Raw genomic sequence first — 26386 nt, 5'->3', positions numbered from 1 at the left:
TGTTTTTATCCACCTGACTGTGGGACAGAGCTGTAAATCTTGGCCCAAATTTGTAGGGCCAGTGGTGGCCTAGCGGTTAAGGAAGCGGCCCCGTAATCAGAAGGTTGCCGGTTCGAATCCCGATCCGCCAAGGTGCCACTGAGCACCGTCCCCACATTTTACTCAGGTTGGGTCGGGTCAGGTCGAGCCGAGACGGAAATGATCGGTCTATGGGACCAGGCTTTTCTGTGATTGGTAGAAGTGTTTAGCATGTTGTAAATGTATTTTATTAATCGTTTACATTTTTTAATGAAATGCTAATTCGATTTGTAAGTCTCGGCCGCTTGTCCGGTTGGATTCTGTCAGGCCTAACTTTTTACAGCTATGGGGTGTGAGATGTCACATCGTGCACATCTAGCTCCCAGTTCCAACACCAGAAGCTGGTTGGTCTGTGAATCTGATAAATCCGACCGATACACAAAACTGGGAAAAAGTGCTAATCAATAACGCAAATTCCCAAGCGGACAATCCAAAAAAGATGGGAGAAAAAACTGCAATTGGCAAGAACTAGAAAGCAAAGATCCCAGAGCATCATCGCTCATGGGCACAGGGTTAAAACGGGATTATAGGTAGTGTTGTCCACCTGAGCAGGGATTACACTCCAGGAAGCTCAGCAGGGATCTGCTGTAGGAAACGATGGCGGACGGGCGATTATCCCGGGTTAATAACGCGATGATCATGGGATGCGGTGCTCCACCAATGCTGCAAAGTCACATCTGGGGTCCGCTGAGGTCACAAGGTGTCCACAGACCTCTCAAACACAGCAGATCGAGCCTGTAAAGACACGTCTCTTCAGAATAATCCTGAACCCTCGATAACGGCAGGTTAAAACCACCGGAGCGCCGACCGAAGCACCAAAGGACTTCTTGCTGCTGGAGAACTTCACCCATGGAGGTTCCTCTACAGAACTCCGGATCGGATTTACGAGGAGGACGGGACTGTTGCCGCAGGTGTATTTTTTATTTTTTTGGTTAGTGCAGGTCTCTGCCGGTCTCCATGACGACCAGTCCATTTTCCAGACAGATATTCCAGATCACCACACCTGTACTGTTATTCTATTACCCTGGTGTGTTTGTCCACTTTGATGAGATCTTTGCCTTTTGAGATGTCACAATGGTAAACTGAGGAAATCAAATGAAATGCAACTAATTTCATACAGAGGAGGAGGAGGAGGAGGAGCGGGATCACTCCGGGTTTATCCCACCTTTAACGCTCCAGAGCAAACAAACAACCTGTCCTCAAGTTCCGCCGAGGAGTTCCACTTTGTCTCCTCCGTCGGTAATGCAGTTTAGCTTGAAATAAACCGTTATATAGCGCAACTCCGCAGGAGGGTCCGGCACTTTCTTCCCCACCAGCAATGCAGAAGCAGGCATGTGGTGACCATATCCTAGGAGATGAAGGCCAGAATGGGCCAATTAAGGGAACCTGCTGTTCCACACTTCTATTCAGAACACTTTGGGCGGAAAGTTGTGGGAATAAAATTGAATTCCCTTTTTTCCTGCTATTTTTCCACTTTGTAGGCAGCTCACTGCGGGGGCTTCCTGGTTTCCGGTCCGAACATTGGGAATTGTCCACATTCGGGACAGGAATTAGTTAAATGGAGCATCCACAGGGTGGGAGCACCCTCAAGCTTCAGATCTTATGACGCACCACGGGAACTGAGCTGGAACTCGCTGAGGTGCTGAGTGGCCTGAATCTTTAAAGCGTCCATCTGGAAGAACAACGCATGCTTGAAGGACTTTGTAGAAGCTTCTGACGTGGGAGCCTATAGGCACGTAGGAAAACGCTAACCCTAGCGGTTAAGGGAGCGGCCCCGTAATCAGAAGGTTGCCGGTTCGAATCCCAATCCGCCAAAGTGCCACTGAGCAAAGCACCGTCCCCACACGCTGCTCCCCCGGGTGATGGGATAAATGCAGAGGACAAATTTCACTGTGTGCACCGTGTGCTGTGCTGCTGTGTAACGTAATTCCATCATTGGTAGTCATCTGGAACGTGTAGGAGGGATCGGAGAATCCGCTGCAGAGTATTTATTAAAACGTGCGTTAAAGGAACGTTAAATTAGCGCCGCCGGGTACAACGTGCCGCTAATTAGTTTCTCTTCGACGTTCCATTTATTCATTTAACTCCGTTAATGGCCTGACTTCTCCGTCCTGATTGGCCATCGGATAAGTGGATTTTAAAAAGCAACACCCCCAACACAGCGTCCCCTGGGCGTCGTGTAAAACGGGTCTTTCAACATCGTCCAGGACGTGAAAAAAAAACCTAATTAGCACAGCGACGTTCCGCAGCTTATCAGCGTAACGGAACATTGTTCTCGACACGCACAGGACGGAACCTGCACGTCCTCGTGGGGGTTGTGTGTGTGTTTGTGTTAACAGCGATAGTGCAATGATGGCGGGCGGTTGGTTTCTCGTGTGTCTGTATCCGCTCGGAAACACCAGGGATCCTCAGGAGAGTCAACCGCTGTGGAGGGAAGAATGTCTGGGCCTGAACTTCTCACGTGTTGTTTGAACACCACCTCAATCAGAAGACACCTGCGTATCTTATGGCTGACCTTGTTGACTGATAAAGGGAAGGTTCTGTGACCTTGATGGGCGCCACTGTCCAAAGTGGCGTGAGCTTGTCTTTCGACCTCGTACACCCCGAATGGTATAAAAGCTTGTGAACTGATATCAGGGGTGGGAGTTCTCTTGCGAGTTCCCCCCATGCGCATGGCAAATTAAACTTGGACAATCAACTCAGTTGACATTCATATGCAGCTCCCCAGACGGGAAAATTCCCACCACACCGTCTTCTACTATAACTCATAACCAGTACGTTCCCTCACTCAACTCACACGTAACCTGTAACACACACACTGCATCTACTCTGCCGCTACTACATTACATTATACTATAACTCACACCAGTATGTTACCTCACTCAACTCACACGTAACCTGTAACACACACACCGCATCTACTCTGCCGCTACTACATTACATTATACTATAACTCACACCAGTACCCTACCTCACTCAACTCACACGTAACCTGTAACACACACACTGCATCTATTCTGCCGCTACTACATTACATTATACTATAACTCACACCAGTACGCTACCTCACTCAACTCACACGTAACCTGTAACACAAACACCGCATCTACTCTGCCGCTACTACATTACATTATACTATAACTCACACCAGTACGCTACCTCACTCAACTCACACGTAACCTGTAACACACACACTGCATCTACTCTGCCGCTACTACATTACATTATACTATAACTCACAACCAGTACGTTCCCTCACTCAACTCACACGTAACACACACACCGCATCTACTCTGACGCTACTACATTACATTATACTATAACTCACACCAGTACGCTACCTCACTCAACTCACACGTAACCTGTAACACACACACTGCATCTACTCTGCCCCAACCACATTACATTATACTATAACTCACACCAGTACCCTACCTCACTCAACTCACACGTAACACACACACTGCATCTACTCTGCCGCTACTACATTACATTATACTATAACTCACAACCAGTACGTTCCCTCACTCAACTCACACGTAACACACACACTGCATCTACTCTGACGCTACTACATTACATTATACTATAACTCACACCAGTACGCTACCTCACTCAACTCACACGTAACCTGTAACACACACTGCATCTACTCTGCCGCTACTACATTACATTATACTATAACTCACACCAGTACCCTACCTCACTCAACTCACACGTAACACACACACTGCATCTACTCTGCCGCTACTACATTACATTATACTATAACTCACACCAGTACGCTACCTCACTCAACTCACACGTAACCTGTAACACACACACTGCATCTACTCTGCCCCAACCACATTACATTATACTATAACTCACACCAGTACCCTACCTCACTCAACTCACACGTAACACACACACTGCATCTACTCTGCCGCTACTACATTACATTATACTATAACTCACAACCAGTACGTTCCCTCACTCAACTCACACGTAACACACACACTGCATCTACTCTGACGCTACTACATTACATTATACTATAACTCACACCAGTACGCTACCTCACTCAACTCACACGTAACCTGTAACACACACACTGCATCTACTCTGCCCCAACCACATTACATTATACTATAACTCACACCAGTACGCTACCTCACTCAACTCACACGTAACCTGTAACACACACACTGCATCTACTCTGACGCTACTACATTACATTATACTATAACTCACACCAGTACGCTACCTCACTCAACTCACACGTAACCTGTAACACACACACTGCATCTACTCTGCCCCAACCACATTACATTATACTATAACTCACACCAGTACCCTACCTCACTCAACTCACACGTAACACACACACTGCATCTACTCTGCCGCTACTACATTACATTATACTATAACTCACACCAGTACGCTACCTCACTCAACTCACACGTAACCTGTAACACACACACTGCATCTACTCTGCCCCAACCACATTACATTATACTATAACTCACACCAGTACGCTACCTCATTCAACCTGTTTTGCATGCTATGTGTGTTTTTTGTGCATTATGTGCATCTTTTGATGTTACTGCCTTTTAATTGTCTGTTTATTTATGCCATTTTGCCTCGGGGGGTGGTTGGCAGGACCTCAGTTTAGTTGCCTTGTACTGTGAAATATGATCATGCAAAGACAATAACGTCTTTAAACAATTATATTAATTGTATAGGAGAGGATGACAAAAACAATTGTGGAAAGCATTATAAAATGTTGTGGTTGAATTATCATGAAATCACATTGAATGCACTGTTATTCAATTAAATTACATAGTTTTAAAATGATCCTATTCAGTTGGACAGATAAGCACTGATAATTAAATGTAATTAGACTGTAGAGGACAGTCATCGTTCTCATGGACGCGTCACTCCAAGCTACACGGTCCCTGTAATGAGAGGTTTTTCAGCCCAGCCCTGTGTGGTCAGAAGCCTGAAGGTCTACATTAGAGCTGTGCTTGGATCTGATTGGCTGCCGCACGACGACCCACACACACACACACACACACACAGAAAGATGGATTTAAAAAATCCTCCAAAATCAATCAGCCTTCCCCCGAATCACATTCTCTCACCCCCCGCTCGCTCGCTCGCTCACTCACTCACGTCCCCTGCTGACATTTATTTGTTCTGGATTCTGAGCGCTTGGGCGACTCTGGAGAAGCGAAGTGCTGATTCGCTCGAGTTCGGGAGCAGGAGTTCCGCGCCGCAGCCTCACGATAAAAGTCCCGCAGCCAGCGCCACCGCGGCGGTTCTGAAAACGCCCCGGGGACACGGCGCTTAACAACTGGCAAGAAAAAAAACACGCCATCGCAGTCAGTCACAGCAAAACCGGACAACTTGATCCTACAGAACATTCTGGAACTTAACACAGCATTCTCTTTTGGGGCAGTGGTGGCCTAGCGGTTAAGGAAGCGGCCCCGTAATCAGAAAGTTGCCGGTTCGAGTCCCGATCCGCCAAGGTGCCACTGAGCAAAGCACCGTCCCCAAACACTGCTCTCCGGGCGCCTGTCATGGCCGCCCACTGCTCACTCAGGCTCATGTAAAATGAAGTGATTTTCATCAACCCATCAAGTGATTGATGGGTTAAATGCGGAGGGCACATTTCACTTCACTTCACTTCATTTATGAAGTCACTCTCTAGATTTTGACACGTCATCATTATCATTTGCAGACAGCAGCAAACCAGTTGTCTGGTGATTTATGACTTTTTCACTTGGAACGTGAAGTTATATTAGAAGAACGTTTTAACGGATGAACTCCATGCAGGGCGGAGCTTCGGGGCGGGGCGTGGCCTGGCTCCCCTCTTTTCTCCCAATCATGCTGCTGTGCTGCGGCGTTTACTTTTTATACGGTCTCTGTGCACGTAATGTCGTTTTCCACCTCGCTGTAAACGTGATATAAAGCGCAATGGGACGCAGGATCCATTAGACCCGGTAATTAAAACCAGAGCCATTTCCAAAGCAAATATACCAAACAGGAAGAACCAGGACGAACGGAGCCACCGACCCGGAGAACCGCAGCTGCAGAACATCACTCAGCCGTGCGTGATGCGATTAGCATGAACGCGCACGTCCAACAGTAAATCCCAGCGCCCCGGGAACGAGGAGAACTTCTGCAGGTGATGAACGTCATGTGTCGAGCTGCAGTGACCGCTGGTGCTGGCGAGGAGATCATTGCTGTCAAGTTGAACCTATTTAGGACCACCCGTCGACCTCTTCATGTATTTTTATTATTATATTGATGTTCTTGTATAGAAATGATGACTGACGACCGTACGATCGTCTGGATTTACGGGTCTCCCACCACGGTAAATGGCTGGTTATTATTTGCCCGGCGAAGCACCATTGTGGTGTACAGGCCAGACGAGTAAATGGCCATTACTTCACTTCGGAATGCTGAAGGAACTCCAATTAACCTGGAGGCACTTCTTCAGATCATCATTAAACCGGACGGCGTGGTTTCGCGTGGTTTCGCGTTGGTTAATTAAACGCGTCTAATTAACAGTACGATACACCGCGCCGCACGGGACCGATGGTCCCCGCCGCTTTCCAGCGAGCGGGCGACATGTCCAGCTGGACACGACGCCAGGAGATCTATATTTAGACGCAGCTTGACGGATCGGACGTGCGAGCGGGATGAAGGACGCGCCGGTTCCCACGCAGCTTTCCAAACCAGGCATGAGGACGGAGACGGGGACGGAGTATTACGTACAGGAGGACAGCTTTCTATTAAAATCTTAGTCTGTGGTTGGCCAATACGTGTAGGTGTCCAAACGTAGCAGAAACGAAACATTTCACAATATTGGTCCAGGTGCTGAAATCAAACTGTACAAAATGCAGGCAGGTGGTAGTAGCCTAGTGGGTAACACACTCGCCTATGAACCAGAAGACCCAGGTTCAAACCCCCACTTACTACCATCGTGTCCCTGATCAAGACACTTAACCCTGAGTGTCTCCAGGGGGGACTGTCCCTGTAACTACTGACTGTAAGTCGCTCTGGATAAGGGCGTCTGGTAAATGCTGTAAATGTTAAGTGCGATCATCACTGTGCCCACCTCTACTCATTTTAATTCGTACCTTTTTCCAGACGCTTCCTTTGTCTACAATTGCTTGTTCATTCAAAAGCTGAGGAATCACAGATGCTGATAGATGCTGCATTAACTCACCAGCCGTGCCGGGTGTCGGTGCACGATCTGCGCCGGCTGCCCGGTCCGATCTACGCAGAATTGGCCACGTGTGGCATCCAAACGCGTTTTGACTTAATTCCGAAGAAAAGCTTAAAACGTGAGCGGAGCCACACTTAATTTTAGTCGTTTGTGAAATTTGAGGAATTTTTTACGTCCACAGGTGACCGCTGGCGTCCATCTAACCTCACAGTTGTAATGCGCAAGGTGCAGCCGTCCATTCTGCAAAAGCAGGAACGTACCAGGCCGGGGTGCCGTAAAAGCCGCCCTTCTCTCTACGTCGCTTTTCATCAGAGGAAATGCATGCATGTCTCCTACGGCCCCGGGGACATCACCCCAATACTTCAGAGGAGATTTGTGATGATGACCTTCTCCAGGTCGATTCATGGTCGCGTCACATCTCTCCCCACCCGCATATGATGAAGCAATCTGAGCTCCTCAGACGCCATGCTGCATGCCCACAGCGAATCCTGTCTTCAGGAGGGCGTGGCTCTGGAACGCTACACTCGCGCTACACTAATCGTGTTCGTTAAAGGCGGCGTTAACCTAACCAGACGTGTTTAAGGGCTGTCCAATTAGACGAGCTATCTCACTATTTAATCTATTTACCCAATTTAAGGTTTTTTACGAGTCTTCTTCTCCCGCATTCGCATTCATTGTTTTAAGAAAAAGAAAAACAAAGTGCCGTCGTAAAAGCAGCTTTCGCAAACACACCGAAACCGCAATTTGCAGCGTGGAAAAACGCAGGCGTTGCCAGGTCCTCGGGAAAGTATGGCACACTCACGCCGCCTGGACTAGGTGTGTTAATTACATCTGACTTCGGTATCTGTTATTCAAAATGAGGCTATTAAAACCGGCTCCGCGAGGAACAACGAGACAATAAAACCGCACTTTTTCCATATTAAAGCGGAAAAAGCGATCGCACGCAGGATTGCTGTATTTAAATAGATTCAATTATGCAAAACACTAACAAATGCCTGAATGGAAGGGACATTAGAGAATTTGTTGGTTTACAGTCCTGGCTATTTAATGCACTTCTTCGCTTGAAAAAGTTGACTAAGTGGCTTTTTAAGGGTGAGCAATGACGACCAAAAGCATCCAAACACTCCACCGAACTGCCTCATAAAAACGCGCCGAGGGCTGGAGGGAGACGGACGAGGCCAAAAAGCCCACAACTCTCCTCCGCCGCACACTCTCAACATCATTCCGGAGGCTTTCAATTCAAACGCAGTCAGCATTTTCAATCGGAATTTGTCGGCAGCTCCTACGTGAGAAAACCATGTCTCGTAACGATAACCCATTTCTGTCCAATTCAGGCCATCTGCCTCTTTAAAAGCAGCGGGACGGGATCAGCTTCCTCTCTGTACGTTACACGTGTGCGTAATAATTTCAGATTTTGAAAATGGAAGCCCTTCACCGTACAAGATTTACAGACAAGAACCATGCAGCCAGGCCATGCTGATAGTAGCAACTAGTAGAGTACACACACACACACACACACACACACACACACACACACACACACACTTGCCATGTCCCAAACCAGGTAAAGGACTGCTGAAGCCACGCCCCCCTGAATCCTGACGAATCGACAGTCCCACTCCAATCCCGCCTCCCTGCTGCTAAATTTAAATACTCGCATCTGTGCGATTAGTCTGCGTTAATAATGAATAATTCTCAACAGTTATAGAGAACAAATAAACGGACGCTGGTCGGTTCTAACTGGTCACGACGAGGAACACGTCAACCCTTAAACGTGTGTGACGGACGGTTCCAAAAAAAGGATGTAAACTCCTCTTTCACATTTTTACTCAAGACTTTCCACGACTTTCCATTACTCACGACCGTATGTTCTCTGAAATATGTGCAAATGTGAATAAAAATATTACAAAAAGTCTCATTTAGCAGAAACTTGTTGAACTAAGATTCTGACAAGCCTGAAAACTTGCTCCAAGTTGGAGCCTCATGTTCCGGCGCAGATCACCATCTGCAATTTACTTTTAGAAGGAGATACGTGGCTGAGAAAGTTCTGGAATACGGAAGCGCATTGTAGTCGTAAACGTAGAAAAAAAACGCTTCTCGCACAGTCTTATGGGAACTAAATTCACGTTTATTTCAACTTTATAAGTTTATTTCTTCTTCCAAAACTATTCATGGCCTGGAAATGTTCAAATTCCGCAAATGTCCGTACGTTGGTGAAAAAGTGTGTCCAGTATTCATGAAATATACAAAAATTCCCATGCACACACATGATTCCCGTAATCACACACACACACACACACGCACACACACACGCACACACACGCGCGCACGCACACACACGCACACACACACACACACGCACACACACACGCACACACACACACACACACACGCACACACACACGCACACACACACGCACACACACACACACACACACGCACACACACACGCACACACACACACACTCACACACGCACACACACTCACACACGCACACACACTCACACACGCACACACACTCACACACACTCTCTCTCTTACCCGGCAGACCAGGATGAGCAGCTGGTTCAGACGCAGTCTGTGGAACACAAAGACGTCGTAGACGGCAGCCACGGCGAGGACCGTCACGCCCTGCTCCTTCCACAGCATGCTGCCCAGGGCGCTGACGAGCCCGCCCGCCAGCCACGCCCACGCCCGCCGCCGCCCCGGCCCGGCCCTCAGCGCGCAGTGGCGCCCGTAGCAGCGCAGGGACAGCAGGAAGAAGAGGCCGGCGCCGACGTCCGCCCGGCCCACCACCCCCGCCACGGCCTCGGTGTGGACCGGGTGGGCGGCGAACAGGAGGCCCGCCAGCAGCGCCCAGCAGCCCCGGCCCAGCAGCTGGCACGCCAGGCCGGAGAACAGGGCGGTCACCGCGCAGTGCAGGACCACGTTGACCAGGTGGTAGCCCCACGGGTCCAGGCCGCCCGCGGCGTAGTTCAGGCGGAAGGACAGGGTGCAGAGCGGCCGGTACGACTTGTGGCTCCCGCTGTGGGTCAGCAGCGTACCCCAGAAGTCATCGTAGAAAATGTTGATCCAGGGCGTCTCGGGGAGCAGGTCCTGGTTGGTTTTGATCGCACGGCTGCACAGAAGAAGCGTAAACAAGGTTAACACAAGATGAAGGCCCCGTCCACACGAGAACGCTTTACGCCTGCGTTCCATTTACATTTACTTATCCAGAGCGACTTACAATCAGTAGTTACGGGGACAGTCCCCCCCTGGAGACACTCAGGGTTAAGTGTCTTGCTCAGGGACACGATGGTAGTAAGTGGGGTTTGAACCTGGGTCTTCTGGTTCGTAGGCGAGTGTGTTACCCGCCAGGCTACTAGCCCCCATACGGATATCCGTTCCATACGGATATACAAAAAAGACAAATTCACTCTGGAACCAGTTTTAAAATGAAAACGGCGATTCTGTGTGGACATGTGGATCCAAGACCAGAATGGATAAGACATTTTCACGTTTTTAAAACTCAAAATTCTGTTCAACAGTGCTGCTGTCGTTCATTATTCCCTCCTGGGCGTCCACATCAGTGAGGACCTCGCCTGCACACCGAACACCACACAGTTGGTCAACAATCCTCAACAGTGACTTCTACGTTCACGTTAACTGGACTGGAGACCATCTAGCATAGTCCAGAGGAGAAACCGTCTCAGTCTTCCAAGACCCCACACACTCGATCATGGACTGTTCACCCTACGGCCCTCTGGACAGTGTAAAACCTCCTAGAACATTCACCAACTCCTTCTCCACTGCTGTTAGGGTCAATGGACAGTCACCTACCTCTTTGCACATGAACGGACCGGGAATGAACCTGTCTGGAGCATCCCATGTATCCTGGATTTTCCCTGGGGTGTTCCATTACGCTGTGTAGTTCGCCACGCGTTCGATCACGAGGTGCTTTCTGCCGCGATGGAGAAATTACGGCCCCGCGGGTGTGATTGCGCAGTGCTGAGTCTCCGGTTTGAATTTCATCCAGATCGATACCCCTAAACTGCCAACTGTTCAACTGATTGGACAAAGAGAGCAAGTGAGCGCAACGTTGGACAAGCTCGAACCTCAAATTAAAATGGTAAAATGGTCTCCAGTCTTTGTGTGTTGTTGGATTTACTCATAACTCACTGGTGGTGCATTTTAGCTGGGAATGTAACAATGCACTGTACATCAGATATTACATATATAATTCATATATACACACACACACACACTACAGGCCAAAAGTCTGGACACCTTCTCATTCGAGGTGTTTTCTTTATCTTCATGACCATTTACGTTGGTAGATTCTCACTGAAGGCATCAGAACTATGAATGAACACATGTGGAGTTATGTACTTAACAAAAAAAGGTGAAATAAGTGAAAACATGTTTTATATTCTAGTTTCTTTGCTCTGGTTCCTGCTTTGCACACTCTTGGCATTCTCTCGATGAGAGAACGGAAATGGTCATGAGAATAAAGAAAACGCATTGAATGAGAAGGTGTGTCCAGACTTTTGGCCTGTACTGTATGTACATACACACTCGTGTGTGTTGGGGAGTTATAATTATAATCAAAGCAGACGTGCGGAACATCAATTATATCGTAACGACGTTGCTTGGTGATTTTCTGGGTAAAAAGTCGTGCCTGAAGCGACTGTGGCGGCCTGATCTGAGTACAGCGCCGCTCCGGGTACGAGTTCAGCCTCGTCCACATGCACTACTGTCTGGATGCTCTAGTAGGTGCATGAGTAAAAACTCCAGCTAGTTCAGAATTTCGCAGCCAGAGTTCTAACTGGAACTAGAAAGTTTGACCACATAACCCCGGTCTTACAATCAATGGCCAACCATCAAATTTAGGGTTGAATACAAAATCCTACTTTTGACCTATAAAGTGCTTAATGGTCTCGCCCCGCAGTACCCGAGTGAGCTTTTCGTTTCAGTTCTGTACCAACGCCATCGTACCAAAGGTGCAAAAGGTCACAGCTGGGAGCAGATCCTTCTCCTATAGAGCTCCGCAGTTGTGGAACAGCTTGCCTGTCAGTGTCCGGGATTCAGACACAGTCTCAGGGTTTAAATCCAATCTCAAAACCTATCTGTTTTCTCTGGCTTTTTGCTAAAGTCCTAGACCCTCATTTCACTTGATTTTGACGCAGTGTCAATTATAAAGTCCAGTTTATCACAGAGTCCCCCTGTTAGACACAAAGTTAAATTCACCAGTTAGGCTGTCCTAGTTAGGGTACCAGGCCACTGTAGCACCAATATACCATTATAACCTCATATTTCAGTATCGGTCGTACAGTCCAACCGTCTGCCGCTGCTTCTGTTTGTTTTTCTCCGAGACACGGAATCAAGCACCCAGACTACTGGCAGACCCCAGTGATCAGACCAGCAAATAAATCCTGGTTCCTGACAACTGCTTAACAAGGACAAAACATGAAACAAACCAGAGGGTCACCACAGCCACCACCACCAACTACAGCTATAGGAATCTTCAAATGGACCAATAACATCATTACAGACACCTTATCTAGACCATGACACTTAATACATCCTGGACTTCTCCAACCCTACAACCGTAGGACTTATTATTATATCATATCCAACCCTGCACTGACACCGTTTGCAGGCTCACTCTACCCTGGAAGGGGGTCCCTCTCTGTATCACTCCTTCCCAACGTTTCTTCCTCTCTTTTTTTCTCTCTCCTAGAGTTTTTTTTTGTGTGGAGTTTTTTCTTGTGTGCAGAAGGGTCAAGTGTGGGGGGTGTCAACTGTAGGGCCTGTCAAAGCCCATTGAGACATACTGTATGTGATTTTGGGCGTTATAAGAAATAAATGTTGTTGTTGTTGTTGTTGTCTGCCGCTGCTTCTGTTTGAATCAAGTATCCAGACCAGCTCCAGGGTCCAACGAAGAGACCACCAGAGGGATCCTGGTCCTTGACACTTTGGACTTTTCTAACAGTACAACTGTCATCACCAACCCTGCACTCTCAACTACAGGGTCCATTGAGACATACTGTGTGTGATTATGGGCTTTACAAGACATTGTGAGACAAGAGTCACACGTCCACAGAACGGGATGAGAATTTATTGCAGCTGGTGCTATGAAGCTATGAACTGCAAAATTTAACGTGGCCCATCACTCGCTCACAGCAGGGTGGGAACCACCCGGCCATAACGTACACCGCGGAAACATGTACGCTTTTTATTTTTGTCTAGTTAATTAATTTTTTTGTCTTTATTTTTATAGTTTTACTTAAGGGCTATAAAATGCTTTTTCAGTTACAGTTTTGGTGAACATTTTGCGCAGCCTACAAAAACATTTCAATCAAATCTGTAAAAGAAATCTCATGGTATCGAGAGCAACGCTAACTTTAGCCAATAGTGCGGAGGGTGATTTAGTTTGATCGCCTTCCACAGATTTGTTTATTTGCACACACACACACACACACACACACACACACACACACACACCAAATAAACAGTGACATCCTGCAGCATCTTTTCTCTGCACGCGTACGTCGAGGGACAATCATCAGTCCTAATTAGTCCCCTTTGAGGGACGGCGGGCGTTAATTACGGCCCGAGATGGATGGGACTCGACGTGAGCGATAACGGCCCGACAGCGGCCTGGTGTAAGCACCGCGATCACAATTAGCACCGTTAATTAACGTCGGTGACGTTGACACCGACACTCGGGACCGCCAGGGAGGTGGGTGATCAGAAAGATCACATGTTCCAACATGGCACGGATACCTGGTGTGGTTGCCAGGAGCAACCGTGGAAAGACCAGATGGAGAGATGGATGAGAGGGCGCGAGTCAGGAGTAAACAGTCTTCCTGCACATACACACACACACACACACACACGTGCACACACACACACACACTCACACACACACACACACACACGTGCACACACACACACACTCACACACACACGCTCACACACACACGTGCACACACACACACACACACGTGCACACACACACGCTCACACACACACACGCTCTCTCTCACACACACACCCACACACACACGTGCACACACACACACACGCTCACACACACACACACACACCACACACACACACACGCTCACACACACGCTCACACACACACACGCTCACACACACACACACACACACACACACGCTCACACACACACACCTCATTTTTCCACAGGTCAGGAAATAAGAACAGCACAGCGTCAGCTGCAGCGGCAGAACCTGGACCACGCCCAGAGAGAAGCGGAGAGGAACGTCCTCCTCCTCCGAGATCCGTTTCCACCGATACCGAACATTTTCTGCCAACGTATCGTCTTTTCCATCTGCTTAAAAATGCGCTCAGATGATTTACGCCTTCTCCCGTGGTACGATACAAAAGTACTGCGGAAACGAATAGATCAGAAGAAAATCAATATCAACTCACTATCATTATTAACCTTGATCGGTATCCTGATAAATAAGCATGCATCCAACTACATCCACTTATTCTGGCGCTCCGCAGGTATGAATTTCAACGGGATCCGACTGTCATGCCCCACTGCATGATGGGTTATTTCTGAAACGCCATTTGTCAAGCGCCATCTTCGTCCTGCCAGATAACGATCTCATCTCGCGCCGCCCGGCCAATACGAAACCAGAACCGGGGACCAGAACCGGTGCCAGGGACCTGCGGCGGTATGACGATGCCACCGCGCCCGCCTCGCAACATTCGCAGCAGGGGCCTTGCAGCACGGAGGGGAGGAAGTGACAGGTTTACAAGGTCCCAGGGCCTGGAACGGTTTAACTGGAGGGAGGCGAGGACGGAGATGATGGGAAAGAGGGAGAGAAGGGAGGGAGAAAAGATCAATAAAAACACACAGAAGATGCAAAAGAAAAGGGACGAAGGGCCCTCATTTCCAAAAGAGGAGGAACGGAAGCAGAACAGCACGAGCCGAACAGAACAAAGACGTGGCACGAAGACAGGATCAGCGTGGGGACGTGTGAGACTGCAGCTCGTGCTTCAGAATACAGTAATGAGGCTGTGTGAAAAGATCTTTTTATAATTACAATCATATTTTATTTAAAGCCGCACTAAAGTTGTGCCAATATTTGAAAGACCGCCAAAGAAAAAAAAAAAAAAAAGTGTGGAATTTCTGTGTTTTTATCTGTACGGGGACAAAAAAAAAAAAAAGGCAAACGGGACGGTTCTTAAAAACAAAGCCGAGCTCTGAATACATCCAGTGGCACTTTCATTTAAATAAAGGTGGACATTTCCTGCGGGGTGGACCGTGGGACGTGGGGAGAGTACACACGGGACACATGGAGTATCAGCTCATTAATGCTCCGTTCGAACCCGGCTGCGCTCAGTATGTACGTGTGTGTGTGTGTGTGTGTGTGTGTGTGTATAAAATATAATATTTTAACAGACATAATTAAAGCCTCATATCCAGGCTCTTAATTACGCCAAGATTTCCCTGCACTTTGTTCACTTCCCATTATTCCCGTGGCAAAGACAAATGAGGTGAAGACGGGGGGAAATGAATTAAATTAAATGAACAACAAGGTCTACATGTCCTGATTAGAAAGGAGAGATGTGCTTGTCGTGTTCGTATTACGCTTTATTCGGTGTTCGGTACGTAGTGAACCACAGAAGTAATCTAGGTAAAAATCTTTTTCCCAACATTGGACCGAACTGCCTCCCCGGGCCCCCGCACACCGGCCGGGTCAGAACCTCGTTTGATCCTCGCGCCCGGGTCGCAGAGGACCCGTCCTCCGCCCGTAGTGCAGCTGTGGTGCAGGTGTTTTCTCTGGGGAGGCCTGGCCTGCTGCTGAAAGTAATGAATCTCACACACACACACACACACACACACACACACCTGCTCAGCGAGAAGCCAGATAGGAGCTTCATAGATGAGTAACGATGACAGAAAGCACATTAGGGTCCATCAGCAGATAAAAGAGATGACCGCTGCACGGGCCTTGGTGCGGAGATCCACCACTCGGTCCTCAGAAGATTAAAATCTCAGAAAAAAAAGACACAGAAGAGGTCCTGAAATGAAGATGAATTGGGCTGAAATGGGCTCAGCGTGGTATTATTGGTCTGTGATGAACTAATATCCGGTGTTATTGCGGCGTGTTTTGCTCGGCGGGAGGGATGCGACCCCGGTGGAGAGCGAGGCCGGGGTCTCCGGGTCTGGACGTGGTGCCGGGTCGGGGTGCCCGCAGGCTGGGGAGCGATAAATCAGCAGAAGGACAGTGGAGGTGAGGTGGGTGAGACGAGATGAGAGATGACCAAAGGAATTCTGGGAGGCTGCACCTGCACATTTGTACACGTGTATGCACACACACACACACACACACACACACACACACACACACACACACACACACACACACACACACACACACACACACACACACACACACACACACACACACACACGCGCGCGCGCGTCTTAACCATTCACTTCAGGTTCTCAGGTGAGTCAAACACACATAAAAAAAAAACTGAAATATATGGAATACAGAAATACTGTAATCAGGTCTGATCCCAGGGGAACCAGGTGTGTGTGTGTGTGTGTGTGTGTGTGTGTAGGGGTGCAGTGTTGGACTCCCCTGGATTCAGACCTGATTACAGTCGGCAGTTCTGAGCTCCGCCCGCAATCCATCAGCCCGGCAGCCATGAGGGCAAAAAATCAATCGGGTGAAGCCAGGAGCACCAAACTGGATCTACGGGGAACAGGAAACGTGGCGGCGCGTCCACAATTCCACCAGAAGTAATGTCGCCCGCTACTCAGGATTTACGTACTCTGCACATCATCGCGGTGCTCAATTACCACCAAATATAAACGACTTCGGTGATTTACATTTCACACCAGCAGCAGCACACACTCACTAACAAGCTGAACCTCAGCGTGCAGTCATACCGGCAAGCGCCCCAAACACACACACGCACACACACACGCACACACACATATATATACATACACACACACACACGCACACATATACATACATACACACATTTTATATATATATATACACACACACATATATATATATACACACACACATATATACACACACACACACACACACACACACACACACACACATATATACACACACACACACATATATATACACACACACACACACACATATACATACATACACACATTTTATATATATATACACACACACACACACATATACACACACACACACACACACATATACACACACACACACACATATATACACACACACACACACACATATATACATACACACACACACATATACATACATACACACATTTTATATATATATATATACACACACATATATATATACATACACACACACACACACACACACATATATATACACACACACACACATATACACACACACACACATATATACACACACACACATATATACACACACACACACACACACATATACATACATACACACATTTTATATATATATATATACACACACATATATATACATACACACACACACACACCTATCATGTTCGGTCGGGCGCGATTAATCACGATTAAGGGGACGGTGCGGTGGCGGCTCAGCGTTCGGCCGTGTTAACACGAGCCTCGGCGGTATTTACAGGACATTCGAACCCGGCCCGCTGCAGCGGGGAGCCAGACGCCACGCCGCCCGGTGATGCGGCGACGTGCAATGCGCATCGTTCAGAAACATGCTGAAGACGCCGCAACAAAAAGATCCCAACAAGAACATGGGATCGGTAAGGTGAGGTCCGGCCTTCTGTGGCACTTCGTAAGGAGCCGTGGCGTCGGAGAAGCGGGGGCATTTCCAGTGGCGCTGTTGCGTGCGAACGGAGAGGCGAGGGAGCGCTGTAAACATGTCGAGCAGGAACCCAAACAGCCACTTACGCCATTTAAAAGGCTTTGTCTCCCACATGGCGGCAATTTGCATTTTTGCAGAGGAGCTCATTTGGGCATTCTAGACTTTATAGTTGCCAAATCACAGAGACCACACGCTCTTCACTCGCTTTTACGGCGCTCGGCGTCCCCTTTCATTACTCTCTGCTGCAGGAATCCTGCGAAGTTCACACGTTGCAGGACCAACAACGTCCCGCGCCATTTGTCATGGTAAAGTAAAAAGAATGTGGACGTGGTGCGTCACATGGTTTCAGTGCAGCCTCTGCTGTAGAGCTGTAGTCGGGCCCGAGCCCAACGGAATCAGACCCAACACGACCCGAGCGCATGTACAGCTTTTTAAATGGAAACGCACGCGTGGAAAACTCTGCATGGATGCAGCGCATTTCGTGATTGACCAGATCATAATGAGAAAGAAAGAGAATCTCGCGCCGCTGCTGGGGTTCCCATCACACTCTCTATTTATTATGCGTACGGCACCTCAGTTCCGCCACGGCCGGGTAAGTCTCGGTGACTGCTTTTACGGAATAGAAAAAGAAATAATAAACTCCGCCCACAGCATAGTGCCGTGTACATTTACAGGAGAACTAGCAGCATATACGACTCTTACAAGGTGACCACAGACTAAACGTCTGGTATTTGAAAAAAATCATCTGACAAATTAGAAAATTCATGGCATGCCTCTTGATGCATCGATATCGATGCATTGATAATCATAATCGAATCGTAAGACCAGTGAAGGCTTACGCCTCTAATATTGAATGGAACCCGAAACACATATGGGCTGGTAGTGGCCTAGTGGGCAACACACTCGCCTATGAACCAGAAGACCCAGGTTCAAATCCCACTTACTACCATTGTGTCCCTGAGCAAGACACTTAACCCTGAGTGTCTCCAGGGGGGGACTGTCCCTGTAACTACTGACTAAGTTGCTCTGGATAAGGGCGTCTGGTAAATGCTGTAAAGATACGAACACCAGAAAAACACAGAAAACAATAAAAAAAAAGTACACTAGACAGGATCTCTCTCAAATCTTGACTCATATACTATGGGAAGGGATGGTGTTTTGTAATGATGTTCTTGCATCCAGATTTCCTGGCACACTCTAAGTCCCTGGAGACCAGCTGGCTGGCCGCGCTCTCTAGTCCACGATGAGTCTCGGTCTTAAATTTCTCATCAAGATCCCATTAACGCAGCAAACGTCCTTTCGGCGAATCCACAAAGCCCGTCTTTTGCCCCCCTAACGACTGACCACCGTTGTGCAGGAGCAGATAAAACCCTGCAGCTCTTCAGCAACAGAATTCGGGCCCAGGAAGGAGTCCTCGCTGGCAAAAGCAGTTCCAAAGAAAAGAGAAAAAAGGGACAGAAAAAGTGGAATGCGTGTTACTCCTAGTCGAGCCCTTTCAGACGTTCCTCAGCGCCGCTCAAGCACCCATTGACAGACTAATGACCTGCCTCTTCAAATCCTGCTCTATTCTACCAAGAGCAAATTTACAAGAGGCCCTTTCGCCGGCGAACAAAGCGCTCCGCCGGACGGGGCCGGAGAAAGGCTCTGTCCCACTGTCTGCGCTCATCCCGCTTCGGCCCCCGTCCTGAACGGCACTGAAGCTGCATTCATACAAACTCCGAATTTTTCTTTTATTCTCCTCAAATCACACATTTAGAGGAACATGCATATGAATTTAACAGAGTACTTCTGGTTGGCTGCATCCACTGCCATGTGAGAAGGTAAAAAAGCCCTCAGGTGCCACCAAGAACAATCAAAATCGAATAAAATTAAAACAGCCGGGGGGCAGAATAAAAAGGAACCCTTTAAAACGAGCGTCATTAAAAAGTCACACGCATGCACGGCATTCGTGCTTTTGTGTAATGCACGGAGTGGGACGTGGGACGTGGGACAAATTTTTAAAGCTGAAGCATTATGGGCCGGCCTCAGAACAGAATACAGGCCATTCCATCCACCACTGGTTTGTAGTCCCCTAATAAACAACATACTGACCACATAAATCATGTAAATTTGTAATGATGCAGTTTAGTATTATCAATATAGTAAAGTAAACTAAAGTGAAGTAATACACAGCAGCACAGCACACGGTGCACACAGTGAAACTTGTCCTCTGCATTTAACCAATCTTCTGATTACGGGGCCACTTCCTTAACCGCTAGGCCACCACTGACCCTAAATAATATTATCGGTGCTCTGCTGAAATAGTAAAAACCGGAATAGTAATAATTGTAGTTCTATATAATTTACAATATTTTTTATCTTCTTTCTCTGATTCCATGAAGATCGAGTGAAAAACAGAAAGAAATGGGGCTGAAGTCATTTCAGAGGTGGAATATCGTAGGCGGAGCTGAAAAAGGCACTAGGAGGAGACAGAGGAGGGGTAGCCCATGGCAACGGGAACAAAGAAACTGGGTTGGTCCCACCCCCGGGGTTGGATGGGGGCTGTGAAAGCCGGAGACAAAGCGGGACTATGCACGTTGGGGGTGGCAAAAGAAAAGAGGCGCTCAAGCCCACGCTCTGGGCCGGAACGTTCCGCCGACCGCGGGGGCGGGTCCCGCCGGCGAGGACCACCAATGGCCTTCAATGGGCAGAGGCGAGGCAGGGCCACGCGGCCGAGAGAGGCGCGGGATTCGTTAAAGTCCAAATTACTATAGGACGAAGCGATGAAAACAGGTGTGGAGACGGTTACGTCACTGTTTCCACGGCGACGGTTTCCAGGTCACGTCAGGGCAGGTCAGTGTGGAGACGGCAGGAAACCCTCTCTTAAGGAATCGGGGTCAGTGGGTGCTCCTTCCTGGCCAGGAGATGAAGGATCACAGCAGGGTGAGAGGATGAGAGGCCTTGTGGCTCCGCCCCCGAGGAGAAGCGAGCCTCGTCTCCCCTTTGAAGAGGATGACAGGGGTGAGCGGAGGTCAACCGGCTTCCTCTTTCACCCCCATTCTCTGCGTGACACACTCACACACGTAAACAAGCTGAAATAAAACTCACCCTGCGGGGGTCGCGACCCCGTCGGCCTGTTCAGGTGCGTCTCTGGAGTCACCGTCATTCATTTCAAAATGAATGTCCTCATCGTGAAATTCCACCCCGCGATTAGAAATGAATAAAAAACTTGAAAAAAAAAAAAAAAAGACTCTTTAAATATCATTTCCACACCATCATGTGACTAACTGCTGAGGAATCAGAGATTCGAGGTGGAAGTGGGCTGCAGCGTTTTTATTACTGCTTTATTGTGATTATGACGCTCGTAATATAAAGGCAGCTCGACCGTGACATTCTTCAGGCCGCCTCTCTAAATAAACACGCAGGAACCTCCAAGCAGGTTCTTCAAGTCATCTGTGATCAGACTGGATCTGTGACACACACACACACACACACACACACACACACACATACACACACACACACACACACATACACACTTATATATACACACATACACACACACACACACATACACACACACACACTTATATATACACACATACACACACACTTATATATACACACATACACACACACACACATACACACTTATATATACACACATACACACACACACACACTTATATATACACACATACACACACACACACATACACACTTATATATACACACATACACACACATACACACTTATATATACACACATACACACACACACATATATACACATACAATTATATATACACACATACACACACACACATATATACACACACACACACTTATATATACACACACACACACACACACACACATATATACACACACACACTTATATATACACACATACACACATACACACACACACACACATATATATATATATAAATGAAATATTGTGGAATACTCTTGGTGCGATAAGACTGAATGTGAAGGGGGGGTGGTCCCCTCCCCCAGCCCGTACCATCCCCGAGCGGTAAAGTGACCTACAAACGGCCCGTCGGCCAAAAAACCCTGTTCACCGAGACCAGACAGACGCGGAACGGACGCATCTACTGACACGCCGGCAAATGGGGACAAATGCAGTTTAGAATATTCCTGGTGGAGCGCCAGGCCACTCATCTGGTAGGAACTGCGGGGCGAAAAGGCTCCCTCTGCCAAAAACCACATCCCTCACACCAAAAAACCCATCCCCGCCGCGGCCAAGTCGCCTCCTCCGAACAGGCGGAGCGGAGCAGCCAGGCTGCACCGGTAAAGGGCCGATCTCGCCGCCACTCTTCTACCCGGGAGCGGGGGGACGGAGGGCCGCTGGGTAACGCCGGCTCCCTTTCCAGCCGCGCGGAGCCTTTGAATCTTTAATTCAATTAAAATGATCGTCTTCCAAGAATAAGAGCCTCTTAATATCCACTCTTCGCTTTGTTCTTCATTTCTGACGGAGCATCAGAGGAAGATGGAAAAATCTGTTTTCTACATGATGGCTTCTGAAAAAAAAACTGCAGCTTGGAATTCAGCTTTTTTTTTTTTTTTTTTAAAAAGTCCTTAAGTAAAAAATAGTAAAAAGTCACAAGCATTAAGATCTGTCAAATGATAAAAAAAAAATCATTATTATAGATTATTATAGAACTGGTCTACCTCTACGTACCATCCGACCTCTACAACTAATACTGATCTTCAACCTTCCAAAGTTCTCCCACACCGCCCCCTCTGCTACGTTCCTCCACTGGCTCCCAGTAGCTGCTGGTTCAAAATACTGATGCTGGCCTACAAAGCCAAACATGGAGTGGCACCATCCTACCTCACAGCCCTTATTACACCTCACACTGCACCTCGTATACTCCGAGCCTCCAGTACTGCTCGCCTGGTCCCTCCATCTCTGAAGGTAAAAGGAAGACGCTCATCTAGACTCTTCTCCGTCTTGGCCCCTCGGTGGTGGAGTGAACTTCCAGCTCAGTCACTGAGCACCTTCACACGGCAGCTCAACACCTTCCTCTTTAGAGAAGATTTAGATGAACTTGTAACCTTCTTCTTGTCTGACTTCTGTATAGAAACTAGAACAGAGGGAATAAAAAGATTGTATTCATAGTTGGGGGTCCTAGTGAACCAGAACTGACCACTTCATCCATGGTGACATGGAAGCACGTTGTAAGTCGCTATTTTTGTATTTGGACCATCAGAAGCCAGTGCAGCACCCCGGTAACTCCCCGGTAGAACCCCATGACCTAGTACGGTGGATTGCCTTAATGAAAATTGCATTGTCAGCACAGTCACACGCTCTAAAGAGGAAACTCATGATTTCATGAAGCGGGTTTTAATCCGTACAGGAGAACGTGCAGCCACTGCTGGAGATGATTTATACGTCTGTTAATTCCAGCTGCTCTGCAGGAACAACGCGACAGAATAAAAGCCATATTTCTCTGGTGAAAACCACAATTCAGTCAGAGAAAATGAAGCCCAGACAGAGACGAGCTTCTCCGTTCTCTACCGAATTCGTTGTTTGAAGCGTGGATTCGAACAAGCGAACAGCACGATGGCTTCCCCTCTAATCCGAACGGGATAAATAACCCCGCCCCCGTCCCACGACCACCAGTCAGGCCCGCCCTCTTCAAACCCGCAGACTGGGAGGTCCGTCCTGCAGGAATCTGCGGCAGTAAATCCTCCGCGGGGGGCGGGGCAGATGCGGGGCCATAAAACGCAGGCATGAGCGGAGGAACCATTAAAAATAACGGCAGAGGAGCGGGAGGGACTTCCCGGCTTCGCGGGGTGCCGTCCTTTCGGGGTGCGGAGGGCGAAGGTCCCACCAACATCAACAGGAGCCCGGAAACATTTATATAATAAACTTTTACTTCCCGACGTCTCCCTCGTTCCATCCATGTACCTAGTAACTGCTGTGTGGTTTTATATTGGAATTTAAATAAATATAAAAAATATAAAAATAATACAATATTTATCCACAGGAGGCCGGAAACGCTGTCATTACAACATAATAAATAGTCTCCCTCGTTCCATCCATGTACCTAGTAACTGCTGTGTGGTTTTATATTGGAATTTAAATAAATATAAAAAATATAAAAATAATACAATATTTATCCACAGGAGGCCGGAAACGCTGTCATTACAACATAATAAATAGTCTCCCTCGTTCCATCCATGTATCTAGTAACTGCTGTGTGGTTTTATATTGGATTTTAAATAAATATAAAAAATATGAAAGTAATACAATATTTATATATACAATATAATTTATATTTACACATACAATACAATATATTCCCAGCAAAGAACAACGGCGGCGGATCGTTCAGTGGAAACTTGATGGAATTAACGGAATTAACGGGCGAAGGATGAATGCTGCCAGATGTTCATTTTTGCCGCGTTCGGAATGGCATCCGGTACCTGGTAACAGTTGCTAGCGTAGTCCTAATCACCTTAATTTATGATATCATTTGCAATGAGATGCCGGACAAATTCTAGCAAAAAGTACGGCCACAATAAGGACCGTAATAAAAAAAAAAAAAAAAACGTTTTTACGGAACTAGCTGCATTTCGAATCACGAAGATTCGACTCTCTGCTGATGCCCGCATTGTGTTTACGGCGGCAACAAATCGCTACGTCTCTCCTCGACAAGCAGAGGCGATGCGTGGACAGGTCGCGGCTTTGTAGCCGAGGTGAGATGCCACTGGCCACCCTGTAATAGTAAGTGGCTCACAAAGACGGTCTTTGTGACGCCGCCGAACGCCTATTAGACGAAGAATGGCCCTCGTGTTCCCCCTCGTTCTTCCCTTCAGTGCCACCCCCTCCCTCAGCATGGACAGGCCATCAATAAAAGCCTTTCAATGGCGAATTCAACACCGAAATAAACTCGGTATTAATTAAAGGAGGCGAGGCACATTTTTCAGATGAAGCAGTCAAGCGCGTCCCCAACGAATAATCGAAGCATTCCTGCAGCTTAACTCCTCCTAAACATTCACGTCACGGGTTAAAGCTGCCTGGGGCGCGTTATTCTGTTCCTCTCCAGACTTCGTACTACATTTTACGATATCTATACAATACGGATTCAAATGTGTGTCGTAAATACATCTGTCTCGCCTTAAATGGTGCTGCTCATCGTTTCAGACACAATGTATCTTTTGAAAGTGAAGCGATTGTCATTGTGATACACAGCAGCACAGCACACCGTGCACACACTGTAATTTATCCTCTGCATTTAACCTCATCACCCTTGATGAGCAGTGGGCACCATGACAGGCGTCCGGAAAGCCGCATTTGGGGACGGCACCTCAGTGGCACCTTGGCGGATCGGGATTCGAACCGGCAACCTTCTGATTACGGGGCCGCTTCCTTAACCGCTAGGCCACCACTGGCCCAGTATCTGGCGCTCTGATGTAAATCTGGGAATTGATCGGTATGGATTTGCGGGGAGGATGGATTCCATCCCGACATTGCAGCAAATCATCTGTCTCATGCGGCCAGTTTAACCCGAGGACACGACCGGCGGTGCCCGCCTCTCGAGTCTTTATGAGGAGGATTGGGCACGCCGAGGCGGTGGAGAAGTGGACTTTTTACAGTTCCAACACGAGCGGAGGAATTCGACCGGCCGATAACTACAAACACTGGCCATTTCTGCCGACTTCCTCGCAGCTCCCGGTTCTGAGGTTCCGCGTGCCGTGCCGCGTGTATACGGAAGTGCTCCGGACAGCGCGGCAGGAAGGAGATGCGGCTTCCTGCACTTTACGAGCCAAGAGGCTTCCGGTCCAGATTTGGGTGGTGAAAAGAAATGAGGCGTTGCGAGAGTCTGGGGGCCGGCCTAATATCGCGGCGGGGGGGGGACGGGCCCCGGTCCCCTCTGTCGGAGCGAATCCATTACCAGGCGGAGGCCAGTGCCAGATGGTATTACACTTCATTAGAGCCCCGTAAGCCTGCTTTTCCAGCAGGGATCCCGGGAAGGAGCGGAATGAAACGCGGTACGAAACTTTATGTAGAGACCGGGGTCCCGTTACCTTCGACTAACAGATCCCTGCAGGGCGTAAATACGTTTTACTTTATATTATTTTACCCGGGCGGCAGGTGCGGCGGAGCGTTCCGTAACCGCACGGAGGAGAGCGGCGGGGAGTTTACTGGGGTCGGGGGTCGCGACGGGCTCCTTTCGTTTCATCTAGAGAAGCGGCTCTGTGGCGTGGTCCACTGCGTGGATAATGCATCACCGCTGCATGCCACCAGA

At 48.1% G+C, this 26386-nt stretch overlaps 1 protein-coding gene across 2 annotated transcripts in view; it reads right to left on the bottom strand.

Annotated features, from left to right (window-relative positions):
- The window catches only part of tmtc2b (transmembrane O-mannosyltransferase targeting cadherins 2b), a 96696-nt gene that overhangs the window by 58163 nt on the left and 12147 nt on the right, over nucleotides 1-26386 (bottom strand). For both annotated transcript variants that reach the window (XR_003742835.1, XM_028957554.1), the window contains exon 2: nucleotides 9837-10413. Coding sequence is in view for 1 of the 2 variants with exons in the window: in XM_028957554.1 (XP_028813387.1) it covers nucleotides 9837-10413 (577 nt within the window). In the remaining variant the exon portion in view is untranslated. The remainder of the gene's footprint in view (nucleotides 1-9836; nucleotides 10414-26386) is intronic.

This window comes from Denticeps clupeoides, chromosome 17 (genome assembly GCF_900700375.1).
Source record: "Denticeps clupeoides chromosome 17, fDenClu1.1, whole genome shotgun sequence".
NCBI lineage: Eukaryota > Metazoa > Chordata > Actinopteri > Clupeiformes > Denticipitidae > Denticeps > Denticeps clupeoides.
Note: the sequence above shows the minus strand (reverse complement) of the source record. Positions and strands in the feature narration are given on the sequence as shown.